Source organism: Periplaneta americana, chromosome 2 (genome assembly GCF_040183065.1).
Source record: "Periplaneta americana isolate PAMFEO1 chromosome 2, P.americana_PAMFEO1_priV1, whole genome shotgun sequence".
NCBI lineage: Eukaryota > Metazoa > Arthropoda > Insecta > Blattodea > Blattidae > Periplaneta > Periplaneta americana.
The window spans coordinates 162,735,108-162,757,160 of NC_091118.1; the positions used below are offsets into that span (position 1 = coordinate 162,735,108).

A 22,053-nucleotide genomic window follows, 5' to 3' on the forward strand; every position below is an offset into this window, starting at 1 on the left:
GAGGGCTAAAGGGGCTCAAGCCTACATCATTGACTGCTTGTGAGTGAATCAAGAGAATGTTCAAGACATCGGGAGTGGTCAACTCTCGAACGTCAAGCAACCTTGAATCTTGAATCGTCACAGTTGTTTATACTCACAAACCAGATTGAACTTTTATCTGTTTATATACATATAAACAACCAAGTAGCCTATTTGAAACATCATCTCTGCCTTTCAGTGTATAATAATCCGTTCCTCAACCTTTATTTAATTACTAGGCCCTTATTAAAAAGCTAAGATTTTTTTTTTTTTCGTATGTTTGAGGTAAAATGTGCAATCTCAAGTAAAAAAAAATATATATATATATATTAACGTTTTGTTTAATGCTATGTTTTATGTTCCAAATTTATTTGAGAATTTTTGTCTATTTACATAACCATAGGTAATATCTAATAGATCCTGAACATTTTGGTAACTATGATCTGTTTTGTTTCGTCTTTTTGTATCAATGAAATATTTCTAATGTTATTTATTTCAATTATGTATGTTATTCAAAGTTACGAAATCTTTTCATGTCAACCAAATGCTATTTCGAGAACGATGAGCAAGACTCGAAGCACACAAAAGTGAGAGGAGACTCGAAAGATAAATGCAACAAACACAGCAAGCAAGAGCGGCAGTTAGTTTTGTTCATCTCTAATAATTACCAAAGGGAAATAATTTCATATTTCCACTTATTCATGTGTTATCTATTAATTTCATGAAACCCAAAAACACTACATTTAAAAATCAATACTAATGTAAAGATATACTAGGCTGATATTTCGTGTATGTTTTCAATGATAAACAAACAGTTTTTTTACATTATTTAATTTTGCGTATGAAAATTACAACCTTCAGATATAAAAATAATTCACAATTTTTTTTAGTATATCTTTCTTAAAAACCTACATTTGCAATGTCCCTCTAAAAAGGCGAGAAAGTTTCCACTATATTATGTACTCATAAAATATTTTCAGCTATTTTTGTTTGCTTTAAGTATGTTTATAGAAGACAGAATTCCTTGCAAAAAAAAGTATCACTTTCTATATGTGTCATTGTCTACTGTATGGAAACGTCTGTTCAAGACGACTATAACAACATCAACCTTCATGTACTAATAGGATAAAAAAATCAAACAAATAAGAAAATTTTGAACAATATTACAGTCTGAAAGCAATACTCTAAAGAGTATTCAATTCATCTCAAAATAACTACCTACACAACACAGTATTATATTTTAGAGAGCTACAAATGTTACAATGTTCATAATTGAAAGATGGAACATTACAAATTCTGTTCTTTAATATATTACACTTTATCACATTTTCATAAAAATTGTAGGTCTATTACTGAGTAATGCATATGGCAAGAATATCTTGATGTAATGAGCATTACGAACAATCGAAAGAGATAGTAATGGCAACTTCCAATTTACTTTTTATGAGTCTGGTAGAAATCCTTCATGTACACTGATAATGCTTTAACATTATCCACTGTAACAGCATTATACAGTGATGCTCGTATCCCACCAACTGATCTGAAAAATAAAATAAATGGTATGGTAAGTCATTGATAGAACGCTCAAATATGTCTTATTGTCTTGTCATTTATTATCATTTTGCTTTCCACATTTACTGTACTTCCTTTCTTTTATTCACTCACTCACTCACTCACTCACTCACTCACTCACTCACTCACTCACTCACTCACTCACTCACTCACTCACTCACTCACTCACTCACTCACTCACTCAAGTCCAAATATATATGATACCATACAAAAGAGGCATATTTTTATTTTCAAAATCAATGTTTGTGAGCTATATTAAATAATAATAATAATAATAATAATAATAATAATAATAATAATAATAATAATAATAATAATAATAATAATAATAATAATAATAATAATAATAATAACAATAATCCAATTTATTTACAAAATACATAACACGACTTAATAAAAAGTGCTTAAATAGTACTTGGTTAAATGTTTATTCTGATTATTTTATTTAAAAAGTTATTAGAAAAGACACAGTCGCTTTAATTACAAGGCCATATCGCAACTGTCTGCATCTATCAGTTAGTTCCCAGATATGTTGGCTGGCTGGCTGGCTTTTTGAGGACCAGACTTTATGCTCACATTGGTCTCCATTGTCCGCCCTATATTGTGAATTCGATGCTGACAGGCAAGCCATCCTGCCTCAATGCTGACAGAGCCAGATCCCATTCCTAGATGAGTTGAAACTTATGGATATCTTACTTTACAACAATTTGGGTTTAGAAAGGGTAAATCTATCTTTAGTGCAGTATCAGTATGGTACTTAATAATTTTGAAAATAAATGTAAAACAAGACCTCTCTTCTGTGATTTAAGCAAGGTCTTCGCCATAGATTACCTCACATTCGCCTTACAGTTAGGAAAAACCTCAGGGGGAAAAAGCCCAACCAGGTAATCAGCCCAAGCGGGAATCAAACCCATGCCCAAGCGCAACTCCGGATCAGCAGGCAAACACCTCAGCCAACTGAGCTACGCTGGTGGCTTCAAATATTATTGGACTCTGAATGCATTTAAAAGTAAATTTTATGATTGGTTAATAAGAAATCCTTTTTATTCTATTAATAAATTTTTAATGTGTAAAGATACTGTATTATACATTTTGTATTTTTAATTTGTATTTGCCAATTGGTACTTTAGCTTAAAGGCTCAATAAAATGGATATGAATATGAATGTAGGATACAGTGTGATTTTATTTCTTTCGCAACCGGTAGAGAAATAGGAAGTAACAAAATTAAATGTTATTAACATTATAATATTATGACATACCTGTGACCTTTGAGCTGCAACATTCCCAATTTTTGTGCTCCTGCAAGAAACTCCTTCTCCAAGTCATCATTTCCATTTGCTCCTCCTATACGAAATGGGACATTCATCCTACTCCGAACAGCAGTCTTTACAGGACAGTAGTAGAAATTGTTTGAAGTGTCAATGATGTTATATATAATGTTACTCTTCTCAATTGCTTTTTCCTGCATTCCTTTTACACCGCCATTTTTCTTGATCCATTTGAATACTTCACCCATCACGTATATTCTACATGATAGTAAATAAGCACATTAAAGATGTATAAAATTAAAACTATCAATTATAAAATAAGAATTAATTACATGGATAATATTGTATTATTTTCGCAGTAACAAATGGTCTAGCCTACGTGAGTCAGCGAGAAGAAGAAGACAAGAAGCGGAATCAGGTGTGTTTTACGGGAGATCAAGAGAAGGTGCAGTTAATGTTCAGAGAAGACGTCAGGATGCGAAAAGTATGATGGGTGAAGAGATAGTGATTTCGTCACCACAAGGCAGTATTTTATCGTTCACGGGTACATTTAAGGGCCAAAAAAGTTATGATCTTAGAAGTTGGTGCATGAGCGGTAAAAAATAAATAAAAGGTCTGAATGAAATTACAACAGGAAGTTTGGTGATTTAATGTCGTAAATCGTGTTTTAGTGTGATGAAAATGTGTTTAGGGGATCATAGATATTGAGATCAGGTAGGAAGTTATAAAATTGAAAAAAAGATGTTGGGAAATTAAAAAGTGGCTAGTTAATAAATATAGTTACCGATTGAAGTTTACTGTAAAGAAGTAAATCTTCGAAAGTGATGTAGTGAAATTATGAAAGATGATCTTAGCGATAGTATTTACAATTTTCTATGGTTTTTTCTGTGTTGATTGTGGTTAAGAAATTAATGCTCAAACTAAAGTGAACTAGATACTCATGTCAAGATTTAATATGATTATAATGACGTGTATTAGGTAGAAAAAAGATCCCAATGAGTATAACAGGGTGGAGTGTTACGAGTTAGATGTAATGTAGAAAGACGGAATTATGTATAAATTTAGTTAGCAAGATTAGAATGCTGAAAGGAACGTAAGTGTGTAACGAACAGATGGTGGACATTTAAGGTCATTAAGAAGAAATTGACTGTTTGGAGTTGGTTAATAGCGAGAGTAGATGAGTTATTAGTTTAACAGGCTGTCGAGATTGCATGCTAATTGTAGTTATATTAATAGAAAGTTATGGTGAAACCCGTATACATAAGTTGTGGTACACCATAATGTTGATGACAAATAAATATTTATCTATCTATCTATGGTATTATTTCCAAAGGAACTGCCTCAATTATTTAAAAAATTTCGTACACTTTATCTTCAGAAATAGAAAAAGTATTTACGAGCATCATACTGTCAAATTGTAATTATATATATTGTTATTTGCGGGAATGATTAAACACTATTAAACAGACTCTCTTTTCCTCAAGGGACTACGATAATAAACCTTCAATGAGAGGCAGGAATTTCTTTCAGTCTGAGGAAATGACAACACGAGGTGTAGATCGGACTTTTTCCATTGTTTATTTAGCTGTTTGTAAGGACCCCAATAATTAGGATACCTTACTCACCTCAATTTTCATTCATCTGAAGACGAAGAGAGACAATTTTCGGAAAGTCGTTAATTATTTTTTTCGTTACCAGAAATGGAAAAACCAATCTACACCTCTTCTAAACACTCCACCATTGCTTTCTCCTTTATGTAGAGCAATACAGTGAGCATATACTGACTCATGTTAGTTGTAGACAGACGGAGACATAAATGCCAAGTACCCTAATACATACAAAATAGAGCAGATGTATAAACACTACTGTCAACTGTTACTACACTATCCTAAATGTGTGTGCAGCAGGTGGACCAAAACACATTTAAAAATCTAATAGGTATAAGGAAATTTTCGAAGCGATTCACCCGATGTCCTTATCTTGTCTCCTTTCTTTTCATCTGTAAAGAATATTGAAGAATGTAAACTGTTTTCTCTGAACATTCTTCTCTGTGTTGTTATAAAGTTTCATCTGATACACAACGTACTTCATGGATTCATTAGTAAAATGATCTTGCGCCATTGTGTGCAGTCAAAAGATGTGCAGGCAGTTTATTTATAAAAAGGGGCTGCAGAGAATGTAGATGCTGTATCTAGAGTGCATATAATATCCCCTTCACTTCATAATGAGGCGTGACTACACATTCCAATAATTTCGTTGTGGAAGAAAGCGCAGAACACTTTCTCAGATTATATCCAAGAGCACATAATTTCAAAGAGCTAAGACATCTCCGATGCAAGTTTTTTTTTTAATTATCCGCTGCTTTGTAAGCAAGTCTTTGTAGCATTGGATCGGACATAAGCTGAGAGAAACCAGATGGAAAATTAGACAAAACAATACTAAAATAAAATCCTCAAAGAACTAGAATGAAATAAAAGAGCAAGGACGATGTTACAAAGAAGTTACGAAACTGATCAGAAATAGAGTGCAATGATAAATATTCTCAGATGCTACATGCTTCACATAGAACCAAAAGGATTAAGAATAAAAATATATTTGTAAAACTAAGTATTATAAATATCTACAATATGAGCTTATTATGTCCACCGTCCACTGCTGTGGCATAACGGTCACTGCATCTGACTGTGAAACAAGCAGGCCCAGGTTCAAATCCTGGTTGGGGCAAGTTATCTGGTTGCGGTTTTTTCCGGAGTTTTCCCTCAACCAATTGAAACAGAATTGCTGGGTAACTAATGGTGTTGGACCTCGGACTCATTTCGCATTCATTAATTCACATATCATCATCCATACCATAGCCCAGATTCAGTTCACGGCGCAGAGTGATGTACTTGTACAAGAGCGCAGTCGTTCGGTTACCCAATCATGCACAGAATAAAAGTGGCAAGCACAATAAGCCAGTACAACAAAGGATCACTACCGACACAACATAGGACAATTACAAGATAAGAGATATAATACATCAATAATAGATAGATCAACTACTGACCAGATATTTTGTATTCGACAGATAATGGAGAAAAAATGGGAGTATAAGGGTACAGTGCATCAGTTATTCATAGATTTCAAAAAGGCATATGACTCAGTTAAGAGAGAAGTTTTATATGATATTCTTATTGAATTTGGTATTCCCAAGAAACTAGTTCGATTAATTAAAATATGTCTCAGTGAAACATACAGGAGAGTTTGTATAGGTCAGTTTCTGTCAGATGCGTTTCCAATTCACTGTGGGCTAAAGAAAGGAGACACACTATCACCTTTACTTTTTAACTTTGCTCTAGAGTATGCCATTAGGAAAGTCCAGGATAACAGAGAGGGCTTGGAATTGAACGGGTTACATCAGCTGCCTGTCTATGCGGATGACGTGAATATGTTAGGAGAAAATCCATAAACGATTAGGAAAAACACGGGAATTTTACTGGAAGCAAGTAAAGAGATAGGTTTGGAAGTAAATCCCGAAAAGACAAAGTATATGATTATGTCTCGTGACGGGAATATTGTACGAAATGGAATTATAAAAATTGGAAATTTATCTTCTGAAGAGGTGGAGAAGTTCAAATATCTTGGAGCAACAGTAACAAATATAAATGATACTCGGGAGGAAATTAAACACAGAATAAATATGGGAAATGCCTGTTATTATTCGGCTCAGAAGCTTTTATTATCCAGTCTGCTGTCAAAAAATCTGAAAGTTAGAATTTATAAAACAGTTATATTACCAGTTGTTCTTTATGGTTGTGAAACTTGGACTCTCACTTTGAGAGAGGAACATAGGTTAAGGGTGTTTGAGAATAAGGTGCTTAGGAAATTATTTGGGGCTAAGAGGGGTGAAGTTACAGGAGAATGGAGAAAGTTACACAACACAGAACTGCACGCATTGTATTCTTCACCTGACATAATTAGGAACATTAAATCCAGACGTTTGAGATGGGCAGGGCATGTAGCACATATGGGCGAATCCAGAAATGCATATAGAGTGTTAGTTGGGAGGCCGGAAGAAAAAGACCTTTAGGGAGGCTGAGACGTAGAGGGGAAGATAATATTAAAATGGATTTGAGGGAGGTGGGATATGATGATAGAGAATGGATTAATCTTGTTCAGGATAGGGACCAATGGCGGGCTTATGTGAAGACGGCAATGAACCTCTAGGTTCCTTAAAAGCCAGTAAGTAAGTAATACATCCAGTCTTGTGGTATGAGAAAAAATTTTTCATAACCAAGATACATTAGAAATCGAATGTGGAGCACCTGATCAAAAAGCATGTACTCTATCACTGATACATCACGATGGATTAAAACATATTCAAGAACAAAATATTGTTCAGTCACTTGGTTGGTTCTTGGTAGTCATGTCGTCATGTGATTACCGTGCCCAATATAACATCCAAGATTTGACTTTTATGGACAATGAAATTATTAGCGTAGCCTCCTTTACAAAGGAAGTAAAGCCAGATATATATATGGTATGTAAAAGGAGTTTTTCTCTCCGTAACAAACGTGCAGTTAAAATTTGCCAGTTACTTCATTTCCCACGTCAAAATTTAATTCTGCTAGTCATCATCCTCGTCTATGATCCTATCATCAGGAGTAATGAGTTTCGTCATCAAGATGTACACAACTGCAATTCGACTCTGCTAGATTAGTAAAATTTAGAGAAGTCTTAGTTGACCACATCTGAGTGCAATGGTGGACTACTGATCAAGCTATCAATTTTTTACGAACTTCAAATTGAATGAAACACTCACTTTCTGTGTATATTTTCTTCCTTTTTTCTATTCTTTCCTTTCTTCTCACAGTAATACTTTCAAAATAATTAACTAGAAGACAAATATGAATTTGCAAACTTACGCAAAGGTGGGAGGTGTATTATGAAGAGAGTTATCCTTAGCCATTATAGTGTAATCTAATACAATGGGACATGTAGCAGCAGCTTTTCCCAATAGGTCCTCTCGTATAATGACCAATGTCACTCCTGCAGGACCAATGTTCTTCTGGGCTCCAGCATAGATTACTCCAAACTGAAAACAGAAACAATGTCATTGTAATGTAAACAGCACTTAACATTTTCATAACTTTGACAAAAATGGAAATATGTATTGAAACTCCAGGTATAAATTATAATTATCAACTTCTTTTCCAGCTATACTTAGTAATTAGTTTCCATACATTCTGAAAGACATTATTAGGTGCAATTTAACTTATTAAAAAAAAAATTGGAGTCCTTGTTAAGGAAGATACAACTGAAAATTAAGGCACAGAATGAACTTCGGTTTGGTCTCCAGCACTGACTGGAGTGATACTTGTGATGGGGAAGATATGAGGACTTTTCCCAGGGTTCTCCAGTTTCCCTCAGCATTACAAATTTTATTCCACTAACACTCTCCATTTCATCCTAATCTTCTCTTCATTTCACATTATAAATGTATGGCTTTTGGGTAAAGTGTACGAACATAAAGAGCATAAAGATATTACAAAACATATTGTTACAACTGATCTAATTTTCTATAATACTACACTAACACATAGCATACTGTTGTCTTGACTGGTGTACCAAGAATCTTGTTGCACTTATTATAGCATTTGGTACATTTATATCTTGCTGCATAAAAATAAAAATGTCGTTTTATAACTTATAGCTTTGTTTCAAGTAATATGCAAATATTGCGTCTATATAAAAAAAATGTACAAATATTTTTCAGAAGTTATGGTTTCGTCGGAAAAATATTCGTGCCTTAAAAATGAATGGAGATTAAATGTGAACAAGGAGAAACAGTGAATTGGAATGGGTACCAGGTACTTGCCCCAGTAGCAGAGTTATACTGTAAAATGTGCTTATGGCATAAGTTACACTTCCTCCAAATAACCAGGGAAGTGTGACCTACAAGGTTTTAAATAATGAATAAAATCAATAAAAACTCTTATAATTATAGAATATCCCAAAATGTCCTCTATCAGAATTTGAAATTTCTAACTATATTTATGTTGTTGAAAGATGAATTAACCGATTAAACTTAAACTGTCAATTTTTGGGTACATTTACCCTACTTGGCCTTATAAACTATGCCACATTTTAAGTTAAGAACCATATGGGTGACAGTCTATATTTTCACTTCATGTTAAAACTCATTCAAAGATCATTTTTGTATATTTCTAATATGGGAGAGATACAGAATAAAATGTTAAAATTAAAAATATACCTTAGAAACATCAAATGGCCGCGTTAGCATGTTGGAAGACATGTCGGCCACAAGAGGAACATCTTTTGTGTTTGGGATGAAAGGAAACTCCACTCCTGCAACAATGGCAATAAATTAATGCTATTTACAATTATCTAACTTTAATGTATGTTCTTCTTTTAGTTCCTATGAATGGTTTTGTAATATGCTTACATAATTCATATTACTTGCATTATTCAGTATTTTTAAAAAGAAAATACCGAAACTTATTTCTAAAATTATATGAAATACTGAGATAGAACAAACCATGAACAGTCTCGTTGGCACAATAATAGACGTATGAAGCATCAGGACTGAGATTCCATGTACTTTGATCAGGAATATCCGTATAACTGTCAGTTTTAGGCAAAACCATATTGATTTTCCCGTATTTGGTTGCTTCCTTTGCTGCCTTTGCTGACCATGAACCTAAAAAAATTATTTCACATTTCATTGATATTGCATTAGTTGTAATAATATTCTACAGCTAAAAGAACATCCTTAATTAAATAATATTATATGTTTAGTATATGGTATAACACACATATTATTACTATTATTTTAGCCTTTTTTTCCAATTTGATTTAAGCACCCTTTTAAGGAAAAATCCCTATTTACGGAAAAAAAAAGTAATCCCTCAGAGATTCGTTAAAAAAGAGTTCTAATATATTTCAATTAGTCTTACCTGTTACTATATAGTCTGCACTGCCTGTTCGAGAGATGAGATTTAATGGTACAGCAGCAAACTGTCCTGTGCCACCGCCTTGCATAAACAGGATCTTGTAATTTTCTGGAATGTCTCTAGAATTTCCCGATAATAAATAATTATATATAACACCCACATTTGCAAACTAAAGTTATTAAGTACAAAAGTAGGATAACATAAGGTAAAATGAGATAAGAAATGTTTGGATACATGCAAAGAATAGTATAAATTGAACATGTCAATAAAAAGAACTAACATGATGGCATCCTGAGGCTATAGTAAAACATTTCTATGTTTGCCATCACTGGTTCCGTTGTGGGCAACTTAAGCACCTTAAACACATGCAAAACATTGAGTTTTCTTCTTAAAAACACTAATATTTGTGATAACATTACGTACTTAAACTTAAAAAATAATCAAATAATACATACCCAATTAAACTTTAAAAATAATCAAGTAACACACACCCAAATTCTATGCTTTATTAATTTCACAATTTTTAATACAAGAACATTCAAATTATTTCTATTTATAATCCAACCATTTTTAAATTTTCAATATTTTCTTGGTAGACATTCTGTATTAATTAAGTTGGTTTCAATATGTACAATATGTATAAATGAAACAGCCGTTTAATTTAAATGGATATATAGTCCTACCATCGGATCTGTGCCCTCGTAAAATATGCGAACTGAACCTTAATTCCTTTTCAGCCTCTGCAATTCATTTCTCCCCCTGCATTCCTATCTCTCTCTTTTCTATGCCCCTCTCTTTCTCTCCCCCACTACTCACAATTTTGAGCCTTCTTGCGGGACAGTTTATTTGCACTTGCAGTCCAGTGTTGTCAACTCAACATGAATACTGTAGCACGGAGTGGTGAAAGAAATATTATTAAGCAAGTAATAGCATTTTACATAAGTCAATCAGCGTCATTAGAACTACTTAAATTAAATTATGAATAAGCAATATTCAAGAGACATGATACTGTTTGACGGAAGTTTGGCAACATCCCTATTCAGCAAGGTTCGTGGTCTGGTGTTTGACGTAGTGGGAGAGAAACGGGTGGAATGGTGTGAGTAGAGGCGTTAACTTTTCCAAGAACGACGACAGCGCTGAAGGGGCATAGATACGATGGTCCGACAATAGTGAGCAATAATATTGTATGTCTTTCACCTTGTTAACATGTTTCGGCCTGCTATTGGCCATCATCAGAACTGGTTTTCCAAAGTGATATAGTGTTAAAAGTTGTACAATCAAGATGTACAATAACACTGATTAACTGGTCAACACATTTTAGGATTTCACTGTGTCTTTGGGATAAGTTGAAACCTTCTTTTTCTTTCAGTACCTTCCTAAGTATAAGCTATTGAATATTCCAGAAAATTTCAAATTGTTATTTTTATAGTGATCGATTTACATATTCAAGCAACACAGATGATCAACTTATAGAGAATTTCGCTGGTTCCATAACAATGCCAATAACCAATACAGTTGATCATATTATAGGGGTAGTCGAATTCACAGATTTACTCAGTAACTCTGTATGTATTATTATAGTACAAGTTTCACCACTATATCTTTGGAAACAAAGAATAAAGCCACAGAAGTGTTCTGTCAAAGGAGTAACGTACAGAATTTCCTGTGTGGACAGAACTTCTAAACTTGAATCTGGATCAAAATTTTAGAAACAAAAAATGTTTCTGTAGGTTGAGAATGTAAAGGACACCTGAGAGACACTTCGATATAAGGAACAATTTGTTTACACCACAAAACTTATTCGAAAATAACTCATCTCATTTTAATACTACCAATTTTGTCAGATTGATAGATCGAAAGAGAAAATATTTAATTTTTACTGAAAAAAAAAATGAACGGCTTCCTGAAACAATTAATTGCATTCGATGTATACGATATATAGGCCTACCAATTACCATTTTTGGTGCAGTGGCAATACAAGCATTTTTAATTATTTGAGAAGTCAGAACTTAATCAAGATGGGCAACCTTTCCTTTTTTGTATCCGATTCCACTGAAAATATTAACATAGTACATTATAAGTCAAAGCACATATTTCTAATATTAAATATTAGTAGGCCTGCTGGCTGTCACACGATTCAATTTCCATTTATTCAGCAGAGACGCAAAAAAAAAAAAAAACACTAGATAAAATCTCTGAAGATAAAACGTAATAAAACTTCAACTGATTAAAATATATATACATAGCAATGATAGGGAAACTGTGAAGAAATCAAAAAGGAAAAGCTGTGAAATAAATGGCAATGAATATAGTATAAGCACAGTCTAGTATATACAGTCACGAAGCTTGAGTTGTTGAGGGTACTAGGAACAACAGACTGTTCCGGTACTATTTTGCATTGTCTGTGATGAGGCGATAGTAGCATTCCTAGTGGTCAGCAACTATCTATGGATGTATATTTACTACGTATTGAGCTTCGTGACTGTATATATATTAGTCTGTGGTATAAGTAAAATGGGTTGGAAACGTTTTGAAACAAGTTTCAGCTGCATTTGAAACATCTGTGTGGAGTCTGGAGAAGGCTAGAAAGATGGGTACTATTCCAAGTCCTCCTACTGACATTGTCTTTAGTAAAGTGAGTTCTACACCACCACTTTTCTCAATATAGTAACCATCACTATTAGACTCTTAACTCTCCACTTGTATTTTGAATGGGTCATTACAATCAATATACTTACAGAAGTTCTCTAACTGTTTGCTGTGCTCCATCATTGATGCGGGCATAATCTGCAGAACGGTGACTCATTTCCATGACACTGATGTTGGTTGTTCCATAATGTACCACTTCTCTCTGTACATCTTGCATAACCTTAAGCAACACAACACAGGTAGCGTAAATATTAATATTTAGTAAAATGTAAAGCTTACAACTTCACAATACCGGTAGCTTCAGATTCTTCCACGATCATGAACTAACATTACAAACTATCTACTGTTGCTGCTCACATAAACGTCAACAACAGTAGAAAGGCAAAGAGGTTTAGAATTTCCTTTCTTAGTTTAGGTAAGTAAGTAACGTTTTCACTCCTTATATTTAATCATATTCTAAATTAAGAGTTTGTGGTTTGACAAATAACCAATACTGTACTGTCTCCATAACTAATATGTGGATGCATGCCAGCCAATATAGCTAAAGCTGCTTTTTTCCGAGCAGGACATAATAATATATCATTCGTTATACAACAGGATGGTTCAGGAGAAATAGTAAATATTTTAGGGGTTGTAGTATGAACTATTCTGAGTAGAAAAGTTCAAATTAACATATTTGTCCAATTTTCATTAGCTGTGGAGATACAGCTGTTTGAATATTACGCATAACAAGCCTTATCAAGTTAGGTAGACGGAATTTGTATCAAAAGACAGGTTAGTATAAAGTAAAAATAAAAATAGTATTATAACTTTTCTACAATAAATACAGTAATAAAAATATTAATATTATAATATTACAAAGTGATGTCTTATTTCAGGATAAATGTTCAATTTGTGTAAACAAATACCTCAAACTAATAATTATTTTGAAGGGAGGAAAATGTCTGTAACAGTAGCTGTATTTCAAATTTTCCGCTTCAATCATGTCCCAGACTATTTACTCATCCCTATTAATCTTGCATCCCGTTATCTGTTTACTTTAAAGACACGCCCGAGAGTGTAAGGATTAAGCAACTTTAATTGAGTAATCAAATGATAATTATTCTGATAAACAAAGTCATCTGCGAAGCACGCCTATGTCAGTACTGAAAATGGAAGGAAATGGTATGTCCTACCAGTAATTTTCATGCTTATACGTTTTATAAAAGCATGAACAGTGGAGTAAGAAGAAAAAATCTGTGCAGACATTAAGCATTGCAATCTTTAAAGTTACTGGTTCTGGTACAGATAGTAAGCTATATTCATGAAGTTTTTTCAAGTTTTTAATCTGAGGTTTTATTCCTCCATGTTTCAAGTTTCGTTTCAAAATTTATGATAGTAGTGTTGCAGTAAGAATCCAGGATTCATTACCTCCGAACTTCAGACAGATCATTGGGTTACAAGTAAAACACATTAAGTCAAAAATATTACCTCTGAGAAAAAGGTGTTTTGAAAGCTCTTAACAAAACTGAATCCTCAAAATATTATTTTTAATAAGTTGTTTCTCTTTATGTGTATTTCATTTTCCAATTCTAAGTTTATACACATACATTATGTATATTAGATACGCCTTTTTCTCAGAAATAATATTTTTGACTTAATGTGTTTTGCTTGTAAACCAATAAGATGTTCTCTAATAGTACTGCAGCAAGACTACAAATACAGCAATATATTTTGATGTCCCAAAAGTTACATTTTTCCGTAACTTTAAGGGGAGGCAGAGGTGAAATTTTCGAACAAAACTGAAGAAAAAATGACAATTTGGTTTTTTCCATTTTTATTATCTTTATTGTCATATTCCGATGTTAGTTTTTGATATTGTGCCCTTTAAAAGTATGAAATTAAAACCAAGATAACTGTATTACTATATTATTCCCATAATAAACTAATACTTATTATTATTTATATATCTTCTCTGAACATATAAATAAAAAGAAATATTGAAAATTTCTTACAATATGGTGCATGGAGCATTTTATATCAAATGATATAAAGTTTTATAAAATTATTAATATTTGCAGAACTATTGTACTTAGAAAGTTGAAACTTGGTATGTCCATTACTAATAACATACTTGGAATCCATGATCAATTTGAAGCAAATCGGATAAATTTTGTGGATTTTGAAATATTCACCTCTGCCTCCCCTTAACATCTTTTCGTAACAAATCCAATTTACCAGATGGAATTATTTTATATTTAAATTTTTATTTTTGCTCTTAGTTTTTCATGCATAGTGTTCTGCCCAAAAGCAGGTCTTTCACTGCAAACCCAGCATTTTCCAGTCTTTCCTAGTTTCCGCCTTCCTCTTAGTCACCGCATATGATCCACGTATCTTAATGTTGTCTATCATCTTATATCTTCTTCTGCCTCTAATTTTTCTTCCATTAGCCATTCCTTCCAGTGCATCCTTCAGAAGGCAGCTTTTTCTTAGCCAATGACCCAGCCAATGTTTTTTCTCTTCCTGATCAGTTTCGGCATTATTCTTTCTTCTCCAGCTCTTTTTAGCACAGTTTCACTTCTAATTCTGTCTGCCCATTTCATACACTCTATTTTTAAATTCTCATAATTTATTGTATTCTAAAACTGACATTAATCTACATTATACATAGAAGATGCGATTTGGATGTGTCTACTTGCTAATGTAGCTATCCAGGAAGGAAGGGTAATAGGTTCGTCATAACGTCCATTATTTTAAAGGGTCCTTTTTAATATGTTTCCAATGCAATTAAATAAAAGCAAAGACTAAAATGTTAACAATCCAGCCGATTGATTTCTGAGTACCGGCATTTTAATTATCTTCCAAGGGGGCTAGGTGGAATAGCAAATAACAAGTTGGTGTTCCTATGATAATGCTTTGCACTTCTATTATTATTATTATTATTATTATTATTATTATTATTATTATTATTATTATTATTATTATTATTATTAAAACTGTTCTATGATAATTTAAACACCCCCATTATTTTGTATTAAATGAAAACATATTAAGTTTAATTTTTAAATCGTTACTAAATTTCATATTACTAAGTTTTATTCAAATGTAAATTACATTCTACTCTACACCCTTGGCCAAGGGCCGCACCAAAGTAATGTGAGGAAAAGGGGTGCCCATATTCAAACGAATTGAGAGACAGGGAACGCTCCTCAACAGATTTATTTTCAGTTTGAAAGAAGCAGAAATATTGGCGATAGTATTTTTTTTTAATTATTACTTGAAGATGAATTTTATGATGAAGAAATTTTACTTTAATAATAGCCAATTATCCCACTTCCTACGGACTTGTCCCCTTTCCCAACATGAAAGTAACTTAATAAAATTCAACACCGTCTTCACTTAATTTTCTTTTTCCTCTCCAATCGTTCTACATCACTCCTGTAGAACATTTTACATAACATGATAGAAATATTTTCATTCTATTAATACTGGAAAATCAGCCTGGTTACATGACAATGTTTAGTCGATTTAAACGAAGATTTAAACTCTCCGCTGTAACCTTGGCAACCCAATGTAGCGTTACCTCGGACATGAACCGATGGAATGGGTAAACAAGACACGCAAGATGGACGAGAGATGAGAGTGAAACCCGTGTGATCCTCCCAACAGAGGGCACGTGAATGACGCATGGCTAAGGTTTCTCTACCGATAGTCATAATCTCTTATCTAAAACAAAGGAACAAGCGTTCATTGCCAGTAAATTTTTTTATAAAGTTTTCTATAACGTTTATCACTCAATTTATAATATTATACTTTTATAAATATATTTACCTCCTCTGGAAGTTTTGCCGGTCCGGCTCCGAAGTTAATCACAGAAGACGTAGAGTTCACAGCCATTTTATTTTATTTAAAAGTTGCTATAGGAACGAGAAATTCTGTGTAAAAGTACCGACAGAGGCACAGATAGAAAGAAGGATCCCACAACTTCCCGTTCAACTTCTCTACAGAGACAGACGCCTAGCAGAAAAATATCACTTAATTAATACCGCTTGACGCAAAGCGAATGACGTTCAACCTGTTTGCCAGCTTATGCGATTGGTTGGATTACATGGGAAGCGCGAATTACGAAACTGCGGCAAGGAATTGCAGCATCCTTTACAATTTTGTCAACATCTCAAGAACCGACTGATTCGAAACGAAGTAATTTTTTTCAAGTTGGAAACTAGCAAGACAGGATTGAATCAAGAATATGGGTCCCCAGCGAAAGTAATAATTGGGCCTCATGCGTAAAAAATAAAAAATAATAATAATAGCAACAACAATAATAAGAAGGTCCGCCGAGGTAGCTTTGTGATAGCGCGTCTGCCTCCAGACTAGCCGGCCCAGGTTCGATTCCCGGCGGAGTCAGAAATTTTCATGTAAAATTTCTATCTCGGGAGTAAGAGAGATGGCAGTGCACAACTTCTAATCACATCACTAAATTGTGTCCCAATATGACTGGGTTAAATCCCAAATCTCTCCGCATTGCATATGAAGAGAAGACATATGCTACTGTGGATAGTGATCGTCCGTAGGCTGGGGACGTTAAGCCTGGCGGTCCCCTTGGTGCTATTCGACAGAAGTTACGTGCCGGCACCGGTTTCCCCTTCTCCCGTCCTCACCTTCATCATCATCCTCACCCATTCCCTACACTACACTTACACATACACTCAGCCTAGTACACGACATAACTCTTCACAGATACACATCATGCATAACATGGCCCGCCGAAGTGGTGTGGAACTTGAAAATGGGTCACAGTCCTACCATCTATCCGCAGTTTGCGCAAGTGAAGTGGGTTGGCATTAGACACACACACACACACACACACACACACACAATAATAAGAATTTTAAATATCAGGAAGCATTAGACACACATACACACAATAATAAGAATTTTAAATATCAGGAAGCAGTCTAATGATATCTAAAGTGTATCTCCATTGGATATATTTGATTTAAAATAAAGACTCATCAATATCTTTTATTAAAATTACTATCTTATTGTGCATCATTCTCAGAAAAATTTATTCGTAGACAATGAATGTGAATAAAATCCATGCAATAGTTGCGACATAATCTCTCTACATAGACAAACAGATAGACGGTATGCCCAAAACCACTTTTTGGAATCAGGAATGCTTAAAACGTAAATTTCCGCGAAAATCTTGAATTAGATTTCTGGTACATCAAATTTTACTTTTTGTACTTTCTATATTAGGAAAGTAAAGTTTCACATATGAACACAGAAAAGGTCCATCCCAGCTGTACATGGCATACAGAAACGAACTGCTTTAAGTTAAATTTTAACTTCAAAATTGGTTCAGATATGACTAACGTGTCACCAAGTGTAACAGTCAACTTCTTCCCACATAAATATGTACCTGTAATCTTTAGAGTTAAGTTTCATCTTCGAAATCGACTCTACTACGTGATTCTTTTGGAGGTTGTGGGTTCATGCAAGAAAGCAGTGTTAAAACTCCGAAATGTTCTGCAATATTTGTTATGGACATAGCGTTTTTGGGGCTAGATTTCTCCAAGTGCAATGGTTTTCTCTGTGATTCTAGTTCTATTGTTCAATTACGTATTATTTATTTTTATTGAGTACTAAATTAATTACGTCTTCGGGAGTTTAAAACTAGAGGCTGGTTATTAGTTAGCGGACTCTGAGTTCGAACGCCGGTGTTGACTAAAGTAATACTGTACTTGTGATGAACGAGAATGGAGAGGAGTATTCCGAGGGTTTCTACATCTTTCTTCATTTTAAAATGTCATTCTATCAACAGCCTCTCATTCCCCTTACCTTTCTCGCATTTTATTTCACGCCGTGTAACACAAGGCGACCATAATAACACATGAAAATGACCAGCCAGACACTGTATCCTCTGTGCAATATTCATGATCAAGGAGAGAATCCATTCCTCAAACAGGATTTATCTGTAGATCTGGTGACCGTTAGATTTATCTTTGTGGTATATTCAAGGCTGCAAATAACACTCGTTGAACCTCATCCTTTCTCCAGAGGAGTTTGTGTGCACGGCAAACCGTATGGCCGTAGTGATTAGCTCCCCTCCTGAAAAACAAGAATTTAATTACAAAAATGGTTTAGTTGATTTAAACATTATTTTTTCATAAATATATTACAATTCTGTAAAATAACCAGTGAAAAAATAGTTATCACGAATAGGATGTCCACACCTGTGGAGTAACGGTCAACGCGTCTGGCCGCGAAACTAGGTGCTCCTCGTTCGAATCCCGGTTGGGGCAAGTTACCTGGTTGAGGTTTTTCCGGGGTTTTCCCTCAACCCAATACGAGCAAATGCTGGGTAACTTTCGGTGCTGGACCCCGGACTCTTTTCACCGGGTTTATCACCTTCATTTCATTCAGACGCTAAACAACCTAGATGTTGATATAGCGTCGTAAAATAACCCAATAAAATAAAAAAACGAAGAGGACACATGCTTTCTCTGTTCTCATTATACATCTTACGCGTTTCGTAACTAACACATTGCGAGTAATATCATCGTGTTTATAGTTTATTTTCTTGAAATATTGAAAAATCAGTAATTTAATGTGAACTCAGTTAACAACTGAACTGCGACCGAACATGAGCGCTGCTCATTCGGTCTCAAATTTTGTTAATACAACTGTATCTCCTTTTTTATATTGTTTGTATTATTTTATTTCTATTTATCTTGTTTGTTTGTAATTATATTCTCTATTATGTATATTTAAAATTTAAATAAATAAATAAATAAATAAATAAATAAATAAATAAATAAATAAATAAATAAATAAATAAATAAATAAATAAATAACATGAACTTTCGTCCTTTTGATTACACACAAGAGACATTCTGTGTAATAAAAATTAAGACCTTTGACTTCACTTTCAAATTTTGCGGTTTAAATAGATATATTACAGTAATTAATTTAAAAAAATGCATAAAATAGTCAGGCCTATATGTATATTGTAATCATTTGTAATATTATTTTATGTTTACTAAAATTTACATTTAGAAATAATATGAATGTTAAAATATTTAGGCATTTTTCGCTTCATTCACTTAATAATAAATGTGTTTATGAAAAGATAGACTAATCCTATAACAATAAGAAGATCTTCAGTAATGGTAGGGACAAATTTATTTGGCCTGGGGACTTAAGACTCTCACAAAATTCGAAACGAAAAGTGGAAATATTTCTGCATAAGGAAAAAAAGTTTGAATCTATTTTGAGTTCACTGACATTTTTTTTTATTTTTGTTTAAAATAAGAACCTGTTTTTTAAGATAAAAACTGTTATATTTTTCAATTCCGGATAAATTGACTTCAAAATCCGCCCAATACTTCAGGTGAAATTACTGTATACAAGTAAAACGATAGACAAAAATAGGGCATACTCAAAATTGCTTTTCGGTGTCAGGAATGCCGAAAACGTTTAATTAAATGAAAATATCCTTAGACCTATCGAGCTTTTGAATTATCACATTACTATCTTTAATGAGAAAACGAAATAAAATCATTATGTCTCCATTTCATGGACTCTCATTAACATGCAATTTCAAGCTATATTAAATAAAGATTTGTGTCCCTAGTTTATAACAGATCACGACTGTTTTCTTTGACATTTCTTTCAGTTCGCAGAGATAATAAAATTATAGGTCACTCTCACAGAGTATATTCGGCAGCCCAAGGACCATTAATTGAGATTTTAAACTTTTGACGAGCTAATGAGAAAGTATGTACGTACAAATGGTAAAATTATATCAAAGGAATCGGGAGTCTCTCGAAACAACAACTCAATCTTCACGTTTGTCACCACACATTTCTGTCGGAATTCGAACACAGGTTTCGAGTACAGAAAGATGTCGCTTTATTCAATATACCGCTCTGAAGTATGATACTTGAAACAATTACGTATATCATCGCTGCACCTCCAAAATCCGCTATGTGTTTTTAAAAATAATTTGCAGGAGAAAGAAAAATGCACTGTCTCTTTAATTCCCTTGATTTTCAAAGCTACTTTCGGTATAATTCCATCATTATTTTTCTAATGATTGAAATTATACCGAAGGTAGCTTTGAAAATCAAGGAAATTAAAAGTGACAGTGCTTTTTTCTTACTCCTGCAAAATCTTTTTAAAAACACATAGCGGATTTTGGAGGCGCTGCGACGATATACGGCATTAACAACACATGTGTTCATTCTCGTATGATTCCTAGCGAAAGCAGAAATAAAAAAGTAACGTCCATCATATGACTAACTTGACTCTGGCTATGAACTCTTACATGTATAGATAAATAACTTATCTTGAATTTTGCACAACTGGTAGTAGAGATATTAGAAACATCGTAACCTTGAGTGGCTAACAAAATGGAAATAAAATATCTGGTTTCAAACTTATAAACAATATAAAGCTAAGTAATTTAGTATGCTATCTGTAAGATTTCTTTGTTTCTGAAACTATTGGAAAGTAATTTAATAAGTACTAGTCCTAACAAAATTACAAACAGAACGAATCAGAACGGTTATAATAGCTTTCCCTTATATAATGTGGTAAGTAATTTTTTCATAAACAACTTAATGCCATTATGTGATAGTGACGGAATGTTATTTTCTCACTAACGATAAAATAATCTTAAGTATTCAATATAATACAGTACTATATCACATGTAGGCGTATATTACCAAACAAAACGTTATATTTGTCACTATCTTAATATCCAATTTTTAGTTTCTGTATTATCGTAATTATATTTTACACCAGTGTTATTATTATTATTATTATTATTATTATTATTATTATTATTATTTTCGGACCTTTTCCCAAATTGCACGACGAATGACCTCTCGGATTCATCTCGCCAAAATATCAGTTGTCTATCCAACTTCACCGACGCTAGTTAACCTCGTAGTTGATATAACGCTATGTAATCCACTAAAATTGTTCGAATTGTAGCTTTTTTTTCATATTTAACTACTAGGCGAGTAGTATTAGGCCTAATAATAACATTAATAATGGTATATTTTAACTAAGGTATGTTTTCAATTGCAGATAATATTCAGCTTCGAAATTCAACGTGGAAGAGAAATGACCAACAAATTTTTCCTGGAGCCCTCTAGCAGAGACAGGTTTTTTGCACGCCGTAAATCTACGACACTGATCTCCCAAGATTTTATCACTTTTTAAAACACATCACCCTCGGCCGAGTTTGGCTCTGCGGGTCTCGGAACCAACGTGACCGGCTAGACTACTGAGAATGACGTTACTAGACGAGTGTGGTAATGATGGCATTTTATATGGAACACAATAGACTACTGATGTTCTAATGTTCTTGCCTATTTTGACATCCTGTATGTACCCAGTTTTTGTGATATTATAATAGAAATCAGCTTGTCATTCCATAATTTTTTCTGTGTAAATATAAAGACTTGTTCAGTGTTCACAAACATTCTTAATTGTAGAAACAAATTAGTTATACCATGCGATTGGGTGAGATATATACAGGGGCGGATGCAGGATTTTTTTTCGGGGAGGGATTTGAGGAGATAGTAAAAATGGAGTAATG

At 33.5% G+C, this 22,053-nt stretch overlaps 1 protein-coding gene across 2 annotated transcripts in view; it reads right to left on the reverse strand.

The window, feature by feature from the left end:
* Positions 1 to 516: 516 nt before the first annotated feature.
* LOC138694737 (probable phosphoserine aminotransferase) overlaps positions 517 to 22,053 on the reverse strand; it is a 45,326-nt gene continuing 23,789 nt past the window's right edge. The window contains exons 2-9 of one of the 2 annotated variants that reach the window (XM_069818741.1): positions 18,285 to 18,554; positions 12,551 to 12,681; positions 9,816 to 9,931; positions 9,398 to 9,559; positions 9,113 to 9,207; positions 7,764 to 7,933; positions 2,851 to 3,117; positions 517 to 1,558 (exon numbers count right to left, since the gene is read on the reverse strand). In XM_069818741.1, coding sequence (XP_069674842.1) covers positions 1,453 to 1,558; positions 2,851 to 3,117; positions 7,764 to 7,933; positions 9,113 to 9,207; positions 9,398 to 9,559; positions 9,816 to 9,931; positions 12,551 to 12,678 — 1,044 coding nt within the window. In that variant the 5' untranslated portion in view covers positions 12,679 to 12,681; positions 18,285 to 18,554 and the 3' untranslated portion in view covers positions 517 to 1,452. Of the gene's footprint in view, positions 1,559 to 2,850; positions 3,118 to 7,763; positions 7,934 to 9,112; positions 9,208 to 9,397; positions 9,560 to 9,815; positions 9,932 to 12,550; positions 12,682 to 16,271; positions 16,501 to 18,284; positions 18,555 to 22,053 lie in introns of those variants that run through there. The other variant, XM_069818740.1, reaches the window with a different exon arrangement.